The 11,798-nt window shown below is 35.3% G+C and overlaps 1 protein-coding gene and 1 long non-coding RNA gene across 2 annotated transcripts; one reads left to right on the top strand and one right to left on the bottom strand.

Moving 5' to 3' along the window:
* Window positions 1–2,138: 2,138 nt before the first annotated feature.
* On the top strand, window positions 2,139–3,054 carry LOC145169408 (uncharacterized). The gene is made up of 2 exons (XR_013742471.1): window positions 2,139–2,484; window positions 2,609–3,054. It is a non-coding gene; the product is annotated as an uncharacterized LOC145169408 (long non-coding RNA).
* Window positions 3,055–4,994: 1,940 nt separating this feature from the next.
* On the bottom strand, window positions 4,995–6,368 carry LOC145109340 (uncharacterized). The gene is made up of 2 exons (XM_079046480.1): window positions 6,173–6,368; window positions 4,995–6,080 (listed from the first exon to the last, which is right to left on the bottom strand). Exons 1-2 carry the CDS (start codon window positions 6,339–6,341, stop codon window positions 5,242–5,244), a joined length of 1,008 nt encoding a protein of 335 aa, XP_078902606.1. The 5' UTR covers window positions 6,342–6,368; the 3' UTR covers window positions 4,995–5,241.
* Between the last annotated feature and the right edge of the window lie 5,430 nt (window positions 6,369–11,798).

Raw genomic sequence — 11,798 nt, 5'->3', positions numbered from 1 at the left:
AACACCCCCTTAGACACTTGGACTAATATCCTACTTAAATTAAATAAAATTGATTTATTTTAATTATTATTATTATTATTATTATTATTAATTTAACCATTTACATCTATATAATTCTTTTTATTTAATTAATTCATTTGGCAAACTTACAAAATTTAGTGTTTAATTATATAATTACTCGTTATTATTTATCAACCCTATTTCGAAATCAATAAATGGAAACCGACGTTCTATCAATACAAACGTAATATGAGAATGTTTTCGCTTATTAAGATATGAAAATAGTAAAATGTTAAAGATAATATTGAGATCTACGTTTGTTATATCTAAATATTAATTTTTGACTAAATTGCAAAATTGGTCCTCATGGTTTCGCAAAAAATGTGGATAAGGTCCAAAAAGTTTCCGACTTGCATGAAAGGTCCAAAATCAGAAATTTTCTGTGGATTTGGTCCCTGATGAATTTGAAAAGACTACTTTACCCTTATCATTCATTTTTTACATTTTTTTATTTTAATATTTAATTAATTATAAAAAAATAGAAAATGAAATTTCACCCACCCCTCTCCACCGTACCCCACCTTCTCCCTCCCTCTCTTTTTGACTCTCTTTCCCATCTTCTTCTTCATCACTCTTCTGCAAATCAAAACTCATACACACATATGAACAAAAAACTCAGTTAAACAGAAAACCCAATTGATCCTAGATAAATGGCTTGGATCTGTGTTAACAACCTTCATCCTCTTCATCCCATGTTCTTTAACCTGGAACGAGATGGGTTTTTAATCTGAAGAAGGAGATGTTTTTCAAATTTAGTCTTCATCATTCAGATATGAGTTTCAAAGATATTGGATGTTGCCTCCAAGAACTAGTAATGGATTTGTTGGGTTGTTCATCCATTTTTCAAGTTTGTGTTGAACAAATTAGAGCCCTAATAATATGTCAAGGATGAGTAAATGGATTAGAATCAAATGCATCAATCCTCATATTGCAAAAATTGTATCGTATAGGGAATAACCGAGGTTCGAGAACCCTTCTGCGGCCGTCCTTCCTCGGTATCGATCCAATATGAGAGGATGGGCATAGACTTGTTTCGGTATCTCATCTCACACAACTGGGGAGAGTATTCTTCTTGGCTCGATTCCTCAGTCACACCATTTGCAGTTAGGTATTGAGATGATAGAGAGTGAAGATGGTGATATGTGCATATTAGTGAACAGTGATGAAGATTGTTGATATGTAGATCTGGTAGCTTGGAGAAGAAGATTGTATTTGTGATGTAGGTCTAGTGTGAACTCGATGGTGATATGGGGAAGATGGAACCCAGTTACAAAGCACCAATCTTGATTTTAATCAATTATCCCCTTCTCTTTAATCATTTTTGTTTAGATGGATTTGTTGGAATAGAGGTAAAGGGATAAATGATTTGATGTGTTAGCTCATAGCAATCATAGAAGGTGTGAGGTTTCTTTGATTTGAGGAACATAGGATGAATCTAGGATGAAAGCAAGAACGCAATGTGAGAGAGAGAGAAAGAGAGAGAGAGAGAGAGAGAGAGAGAGAGAGAGAGAGAGAGAGAGATGGGAGGGGGTCCGATGGATGGCGGGGTGGGTGGGGTGTCTAATTTTTTTATTTTTATTATTAAATTTCAAACTAAAAAGAATTAAAATAAATAAAAAAATGGAAAAAAGAAATTAAAAGGGGTAAAACAGTCATTTCAACTTTTTCAGGGACCAAAACTACAAAAAGTTTTTGATTTTGGACCAACGGTACAAGTTGAAAAGATTTTGGACTCCATCCACATATTTTTGCTAACCACAGGGACCAAATTTGCAGTTTAGTGATTAATTTTGTTTTCATATAACACATCTTTTTTCTTTCTTGTTTTAAGTTTCACACACACCTATCATTTGGCACCCAATATTTATTCCGTGTAAAAGAGAATGATACAAATCATGGTCTTCTCTAGAGAGAATTACTTATAAATACGATACAAATCTTAGGCCCTGTTTGATTTATTGTCCAGTCAAATTTTTTGCTGTCCCGGTCCAATCAGTATGTTACCCGGCCCATATGTTTGATTCGGTCCTAAGAAAAACCTCGACTTGGTCCCTGGAAAATTAAAAACTGACTAGAAAAATAGTAAAATACCCACAATCCCTTTTCTCTCCTTCTCACGTTTTTCTCTCCTTCTCAGCTCTGGAAGTCGACGGCTCCCGCCGTCGACATTTCTCTTGGCGCCGGTTCCTCCCACCTCTCCCACCTCTGACCTCCGTATCGTTGCCTCGATCCAGCGCCACCGCCGTCCTACTCACTTCCGCCACTATTTCACTGCAGCGCCGTCGATTTCCTCCAAATTCCGTTTCCTCCGCCGACGCTTTCACTGCACCATCGTCTTCCTCGTCGATTTTCTTCAAGCTCTGCTTTTTTTTTTGCCCTTCTTGATTTTGAAAAGAAAAGAGAAAGTCAGCCTGATGTATTAAGGTGAGTTTTTTTTTTTAATAAAGATTGGTTATGATTTGTAATTTATAATGTTTGTAGGGCTAGTAAGGTGGCTAAATTTATGACCGATTCTTAACATTCCACCATTGATTGTTCACTGGTGCAGATACTTTGAAGCTCAATTGGAATAAATGATTCATGAAATTAATACTGTGGCTCTCAATGAACACATATTAGTGATAACAAATCAGCCCCTTAACATCACTAATAGTTCCATTAGGTAGTGATATATTGCGACTTGTGAGGCACAAACCATGAAGCCTGGTTTAACGATCTCTGACCAAAAAATGTTAAATATGGTCCATTTATTTGGCATATTTTGTGCAGGGGAAAATGGAAGCCTATGGAGCAATTGTTAGTCAGTAAATCATGAGATTATTACTTTTATTTATTTTTATTTATTTATTTTACATTATGCCATCTTAGAAATCCATCAATAATTCATATATGTTGAAATATTTTGTTGGTAACAGTAGATTCTTAAAAGCATTTGCATAAGAATCACCTGATCATATGCTAAAATCTATCAAGTAGTCACATGATTCCTTGTGCTTTGTTTTCGGGTTTTTGGCACTGTAGCACAACAAAGTTTGGCCAATTTACACATTTAGTCATCTATGTATTTTTTGTGCTTCATATACCATTAAAGTTAAATTTTACCTGTTAAATAGGTGTTCGACCTACAAAACTACCGGTTTCTAGGTAAATATTGCTTAGTTGGCACGGGGAAGTGGAGAAATAGAGTCCACATCATAGCTATATCACTCTCCACCTAGATAATTACTTATATTTATTTTTATTTTGAAATTCAAAATAAATAAAGTTTAATTAACCTAAATATGATTTCACGCCTCCTCTTCTACACTGGTTTCTTCTTCTTCATGTCGCTTCTTCATCTTCTTCATCATCATCAATCTATTCATATTCAACGTATTTCTTCTTCCTCTTCGAACCAACTTTCGAGCAATGTTCCCTAACCAACCTTCAATCAACAATTCACAAGTAACCTTCGAACCAATGATTCAACCTAACGAACTACCATAAAAAATTAATAGAAACAACCTTCAAAAGCAAACCACGAGAATGCCAACAGTGGTTTCGACTTCAAATTGTGTTTTTGTTAGCGATTTTCGATTTCATATTTGAGTAATAACCACCTGTGATTACCCTATTCAACATCATCTTCACTTCACGAAGCCATCATTTTCGGACCTCCAACCAAAAATCAAGGAGGTTGAGAGACGCACCTGCAGATCGGTGGGAGTAGTAATGATTTTCGATTAGATAATGATTCAAAATTTTGTTTTTGTTTCCAATTTAAGTTTCGTTTATGAACTTCATGTTTCAGATAAGGGTTCCATACCAAACAACAAATAAACAATGATGATTCAGACTTTTGTTTTGTTCCAAACAGATTTTAGTTTTTGTTTCCAATTTAGGGTTTGTTTCTAAACCTGATTTCTGTAAATTTTTCTGATTAGGAATCAACATATTTTGGATTCGAACTTTTTTTTTCTTTTCAATTATGAGCAGGATTAGAACTTTTTTTTTTCCTTTTTCTAACTATGAATCGGTACTCAAGTACAAGTGAAAAGAAGAAAAACGAAATGGAGCTCTGAAAGGGAATAAACATATTTTGGATTAGAAACTTTTCTGCCAATTTCTTGAGTCGATAGTCTTCTAGCCGATTTGGGAGTTTGGGTTAGGCATGAAACTAATTTCTCTGAATATGGTTAAGTGTTGGATGGTGGTTTTTGAGGAAGATGAATAGTAGTGGAGGTGGGAGGTGGTCGCAGTAGGTTTCTGGTGGAATAAAACGTGTTAATGACTTCATTTAGTACATAATAATAATTAGTTTAAGATTAATGAAAGATATAATTAAATGAAAAAGCTATATGGAGGCCAAGTCAGCAAGATGACCGGCTGACCGCTTCATACATGTTAAAGTGGTGTAATTGACAGCGAATTGTTAAGTTTAATGGTCTATTAAGCACAAAAAATACATAAGTGACTAAATGTGTAAATTGACCGAACTTTGTTGTGCTACAGTGCCAAAAACCCTTTGTTTTCAGCTGAAGATGTTCCTTACCATGCTATGACAAAATACTATACTTTTGATGAAGGTGCATATGGGCTAAAGATGACATGACATGTTGTAAAGAAAGAAAAAAAAGTTCGATGTTGTAATAGAATGAAAAAAAAATGAAGTTCAGTTTTGTATATTGTTATTTTTCTGTGTTTATAAAGAAAAAAAAATATCAAAAGTTCCATGTAATAGATTTCCAATGACACTTCTCGTATGATGAATTTTTTGTTGTGCCAAACATTGGAATTGACTCTAGGCATAAGAGACAACATAAGAGTAATATAGTCATCAAACAACATAGTTTCAATCATATGTGTATTCAGTTAGAAGTTCTAACTCAGTCAACAACCATCAAACTAAGGAGGAACACAAATGAAATATTATTTACATATCAAATAATCCAACATTTCCATAAAAAGGATAAAACTTCTATTAGAAACTCATAGAATGCTATCTATTAAACAATACTCAGAACGCATAATTGGATCTCAAAAATTTTAAACTATTTATAGGAATCCCAACCATTTTACCAGGTAAGATTTATTCATGCTACAATTACAATACCCATAAATGTAATACGCGCGTATGTATGGAAAGGTTACTTCAAAAGGTTATGCAGTAATAATATTATATATATATATATACGAGTTTAATCAAGGGGAGGTTTTCGCCGGTGGGACTGTAGGGAATCCTGGTACCGGAGGTAGTGGAGGTAGTGGAGGTAGTGGAGGCAGAGGAATTGGGAATGCCGGCGGCGGTGGCGGCGGCGGTGATGGAATCAAACCTGGTACAGGTGGAAACGGCAATGGTGGAAACAACGATGATGGTGGTGATGGAACTAGGGGAGGAAACAATGATGGTGGTGGTGATGGAACGAGGGGAGGAAACAATGACGGTGGTGGTGATGGAATGACGGGAGGAATCAATGACGGCGGCGATGGCACAAACGGCAGCGGTGGGAACAGTGGCGGTGGAAATGGGAAACCAAAACTTTTTTGATCGGCCAATCTATCGGATTCCGATGATTTTTGGCGGGTAACAGGTGGAAGTGGAATACCAGGGAGCTGTGGTAGCGGGGGAATTAGAGGTGGCATGGGTACATCCGGCACCGGAAGGGTAGGTAAAATGCCTCCACCGATCGGCGGCAAGAACGGCGCAGGAATATCAGGAAGCGCCGGTGGAAAACCTTTTCCGATAGAATCTTTCTGGTTACACAATTCGGGCTTAAAAGTGAAAAACCCAGCTGAGAAAACATGAGTCCCCGCCTTCTTCGACTTAAAACGAATCTCCGACGAGGTGGCGGTTGCCGCAACCGCACAGTACGGCTGGCCGCTGCTAATCAATCTCACTGAACACCCTTTGATTTTCTCCACACTTCTACCAACTGAAACCGGCAGTTTAGCTTCAAACACACCCTTCTCGTTCGTCTTCACTTCTACCCGGAAACTCTGCTTCCCACCATCGCCGCCGCATTCCACTGCCACCTTCGCACCTAAACAAACAATACAAGTATACAACACCCATTAATAAAAAAAACCCCCCGAGAAAAACCATTATATATATCACAAGATCAACAACAAGAACCTGAAATGAAATGGGTGGATTTGGATACTTTTTGACGGAAGCAAGTGTCACAGTAGACAGTTCCGACGACAATGGCTGGAGAGTGCAGTTGTTTCCGGTGTCTGGCATCCGCGACGCCATTAATGGAGAAACAAAGGAGCACCACCATGAATGAAACCCATGAAGACATTCTGGAAATTGTGTAAGTTCTACTGGTGAAGAAGCAGTTGTTTTTATAGGGGAATTATTCACGAGGGTTTGGATTCATTATGTCAATCATGCAAAAACCAGTATAACTCCAAACCAAACTAGCAGTGAATGAGCTATTCAGCCATAGTAAAAAAACATCGTAACCGCAAAAGAAACAGTTTTGACATAAATTAATATTGGAACTCACGATCTTTAAATTTGATTATTTTCGGTACATTTCTATTTAATATTTTTATTGATAATAATATATTTTTTAAAATTTCTTCTCAGTTATAATTTTTGTAATTTAATTTACCCAAATAGTAAGATATTATAATTTTTCTTTAGTTGATACTAAGTTACTAACTTCCAGATTCTACTATACTATTCTTTTGAATTATTGGATTTAATTCAAGTTTTTCAGTCTCTTGAGTTGACATTTATGTCTTGAAAACATTTAGTGATATTTTTTTGGTAAAAACATATTCGTCGACAAAAGATCAAACTGAATAAAATTTAGACGACATAGTATTAACTGTCATTTAACATTTTTTTTTTATATTACAACAAACAAAATAAAACATAATAACCAAATTTCCTAAGTTTTTTTTCTACAAAATAAGCGAAAATCAGATAAAATTAACTATAATAGCCACAATTTCGCAGACACCATCTATTAAAATCTAGGTTCCTACATTTTTTTTTGGAGATTTTTTCAGTTCACTATTGTGATTGATCAAGATGGGCGGGTGATTGTTATGAAATTTTTATTCGAAATTTATAAAAAAAGAACTTCATATTTTTTCATCGAATAACCTAGATTGAAATTACAAAAGTTTGACTTTCCTTACATCCAAATTAGAAGTATAATATGTTCATTTATTACATTTGTTACAAAGAACACAATAAAAAAATCAACCCAAACGAAGTTCGTATGCAAAATTTATGAATGATCAAAGTTAAGTTTGTTTGTTTTAATTATTATTTTTCATCAAATAGCCTATTTTGAAATTAATAAAGTATGATTTTCCAACATTCAAATTTAAAATGTAATATTGTTAAAACGAACATAATAAAAAACATTTTAGCTCAAAAAAATTTGGATGAAAAAGTTATGAATATTTTAAGCCGGAAAAAAATGATTTTCATAGGTGATTTTTTTTGCCATTTTGTAGAAAAACCTAGAAATTTTGGCTATTATGATTATTTTCTCAATAAAATAAGGTCCTTAAAGCTATTATTAAAATAATAATCCAAATTCTTTAATATTCAAAATTAAGAGGACAAAGGGCGTGTTCAGCACGAAGCGTTTCGGAGCGTTTGAGAGCTTCTAGCTTCTAGCGTTTGACAAAATGTTTCGTTTTGAATAGAAAGTCTCGTTTGACACTACAAACTTCTAGCGTTTAATTTAAACAAAACGCTCCAAATCCAAATGCTACTTCATATAGCGTTTAACAAAACGCTACAAACTACCTGCTACTTGCATATTTTTCAAGTTGTTTTCAAAGTATTTGACTTATTCTTTCGTTAATCAATCTTTTAATCTTATCTATTTGATCATTAACAACCTTTTTATTTTTGGAGTTTCACTATTTTCGTAGCATGGGTTGAACTTTTAATCTTATCTATTTAATCATTAACAACCTTTTTATTTTTGGAGTTTCACTATTTTGGTAGCATGGGTTGAAGCTAGCCACTTTAATAATCAATTATTTTGTTGGTATATTGGTTGGGAATGTGAGTAGCTCCAAAGTAGGCAAATGCGACCCAAATCGTTCACGGGAGTGTTACGTTGGCCACAGATTCCATGAGGGTTGTCAGGCTAAGGATTGTATCATGGCTATCATTTGAACATTCTTGGATAAAAGAAATTATTCATCATACTTCTATCTCGACACGTGTCAATTACAAGACTTAATACGTGAAGTACAAATGTTAATGCTTGATACTAAATTTTGTAGCATGAAGGACAAAGGGATTAATTTGAAACGGGGATATGGTGAAGAGTTCACTGTTCACATGCATCGCTTTTACGTAAATGGTTGTGTTCGTTGTAGCATGTCGGTCTTGCTACTTATGTATGTACTTAATGCAGTAGGTATAGTACATGAGAAAACTAGGTATAGTACATGAGAAAACTGATAGAAATTTTTTCATGATAGTTCGTTAACTCACTTGATTTATTTTTTCATAGGCATGGGTTTAAATTTTTAATCCACACGATTGAACTGGTTGGGAATTCTTTTAGGAATGTGGAACATATAAAATATTAAAGTTTTAGTAACTACTATAACATCCGTTTTCCAGATCAGACTAGTTAAAGATTTAAGGAGGCCAAAGATTAGGTTTTTGGAAAAAAAACATATGTCACGACGTGGTTGGTTGAAGACCACGACGTGGAATGAGACTAAAGTGACACGTGTGTCCTGATGGACACCACAACATAGCAACTGATGCAGGCCAAGCCTACGATTTCTAGGGTTTCCTCCATATTTAAGGACCTTAACTTTAGGGTTAGGTCATTCTCTTCAGCATCCACCCTCCTATCTCGAAAACCCTAGCCTCGTTTGAGCGTTCTTGATGTGTTCTTGGAGTTCTTGGAGTTTGAAGCCTTGGATTGCACCTTGAGAAGAAAAAAAATGTGTGATACCAATCTGTTACACCCCCAAACCAGACGGCGGAAACGTCCGGGGGTGGATGACTTCATTTGTAGTATCACAACACATGCATTATAGTAATCAAAGTACAAACAACCATTGCATTAATATGTAGCTAATTGGAAGAGTGTATCTACTTCAGATCTTGCATCTCGTGCATCTTGTGGAGCTTCGGAAGGCATAAAGCTTCCACCTTTATCATTCTATTCTCTTATTTCATGACTTGAAGTACTTTGAAGGAATGTTCTTGGAGTTTTGGCAACTCTAGAACCTTACGCTTGTTTGGTGACCATCTTTTGGCCTTATTTGATGGAAAAAGTGTTAAGTCATGGTCCCATTTGTTCAATGCACAAGTTTTGGTCATATTAAGGACTTACTGACTTAGGGTTTAAGATCTTGACTTGTGGTAAGGTCCTAATGGATAAAGTTGGAAACTTTATCTATTAAATTACTAAGAAGAGTCATATCTGGAAGTTTGAGCCTTGATCTGTAAGGTTTGAGAATGAATTTTAGCAGTAACCACGACGTAGACAAGAGGTAATCAAGTCATGGTGGGGTTCAGCCTCGCGACTCTACACAACCAAGAGGTGGCTGTTGACCTTGGTTGACCGTGGACTTTTGTTGACCATTGAACGTTGACTTTTGACCAGTTTGGCCTTAAGTTAAACTTGAAGGAATTGGGTTCTTAATTGAAGATTGATCTTTATTTGGTTTTAGTTGGTTCATAGGATTGGTCAGTGCAAGGAATGAGAGCGTTGTTGTGCTTCTCCGATTCTTCGGTTCATGTGAGTTTCTCACTATGCCACGTATCCCACTGTATATCCTTTGCATGGTAGGATAGAGGTACTGTTAGAGTACAGTATGCTAGTTGTCTAGGATAACTCCTTGTTATGCATGTGTAGTTTAGGACACTTGGTGTCATGGTATGCTAGACCGGTAGGGTCTTGCCTGTTGTTCGTATGATACTGTTAGGAGTTATTTTTGGCTAGGGTAACTAGGAAAGGCTAGTTACCAGGATTTGTATAACTGACTAGCGAAGGACTTATTAGAGAAGTGGTTAATTGTAGGGTAATTAGAGAGGACTAATTACCAAGGGTATGTAGTATGCTAATATATGTTATGTGTTCATGTTACATGTGTAACATCCCAAAACCATAGTAAAAATTTTCATTTTTGGAATAGAATAAACATCCATTTTTATAAAGTTACATTAATAGTCAAACCATTTGTTCATAAATCATAATTCAAAATCAGAGTTATAAGGAAAACATTGCAGAATCTCGAATCATAAAACCGTTGATGTGCGTGTGTACAATCTCGCCTTCAAAATCTGATAAGTACCTGAAAAACATTTGAATCCACAACTATAAGCCAAAGCTTACTGAGTTCGCCCAAAATACCTCATACAACAATACACATACAATGCATGCACACATGAGCCTACAGTCTGCCTGGACCGCCTCGTAAGGTCAACAGGATGCCTGGACTGCTCTACCGAGCCTACAATCTACTGGCCCACCTAGCAAGGCCTATAATAACTGGACTGCTCCCTTGGGCCTACAGTCTGACTGGACCGCCTTGCAAGGCCTACAGTACACTGGACTGTTCGAGTATCTTGACCTACAACACAAAGCAGGACCGCCTCAACCCCACTAACCACAATATGTAGACATATGCACATAAACAAATAAATAGATAATAGTCAACAATACAAGTAATCATAATAGATATACCAATCAAACAAATCACTACAACATACTAACACTCTACACACAAGGAAACATACTGTAGTAAAAAGTATAGTGAGAAAACTCACCTGAGCTATCTAGCAGAAGCTCAACAGCAAACCTCAACAATCTGAACAACTAACACAAGCTACCTAATGTGAAACCGAGACTAGATCTTAGATAAACACTCAATTCTACCAAGGTTAGACCAAAAGTCAAACTGTTCAAAAAGTCAATGATCAACGGTCAAAGTCAACACCCCAAAAGACAACTTGCTGACCATGTCGTGGCCCATCATTTGCCACGACGTGGCAATCTCAGGACAAAACAGTTACGAGAACTTCATATGTCACGACATGGTGAGCATATAGCCACGTCGTGCAAATTGATCTTGGACAACTTAATGGATTAATCCCTTAATCAATTAAGCCACACACTCATCTTTAAAAGATCTTGTATGCTCAAGAATCATATTAAAATGATATTGCTAATTAACATATGATACTAATGGGTCACACTAACAATAACTTGATACAATTTATTATTTATTAGAAATTGATTTTAATAAATATTCAATAAACTCTTATAATTAATTGAAAATTATTTATTTCTTGGAAATAATAATTTTTTATTAGCAACTAACATAATATATCATATGTTATGATTTATTAAGTCGTGTACATTATTTTGGACTAGAAAGACTTTTGTCTTTTAGCTAAAAGCCAAACTTTATATTTTATAAAAGAAGTTTACAAAATTTATAAACTTTTATCTTCTTTCTTTATAAGAAAGAATAAAAGAAACATGGCCTTTTGATTTGTTTAATCAAAAGCATGGCTAGTTCTTAAAGGCATAGGGGATAAGTTCTTTTTATGACATGAGTGCTTAACTGGTTAAGGACTCATGTATATTGTTTCAACTTTAAGAGAGTGCATGAAAGACTTTCAATTTTGATCTTTTACATGCCAAAACGATGAGTATGCTTGGCATTCTCATTGTCTCTTGTTTTTGCTTTTACACTTGAAAGAATACTTGCATTTTTCTTTCTTTAAGTTCATACTTTGGTTATGAACT

Source organism: Lactuca virosa, chromosome 4 (genome assembly GCF_052849685.1).
Source record: "Lactuca virosa cultivar CGN04683 chromosome 4, Lactuca_virosa_CGN04683_v6, whole genome shotgun sequence".
Taxonomy (NCBI): Eukaryota; Viridiplantae; Streptophyta; class Magnoliopsida; order Asterales; family Asteraceae; genus Lactuca; species Lactuca virosa.
The sequence above is the reverse complement of the archived record's forward strand: the minus strand, read 5'-3'. Positions and strand labels throughout refer to the sequence as shown.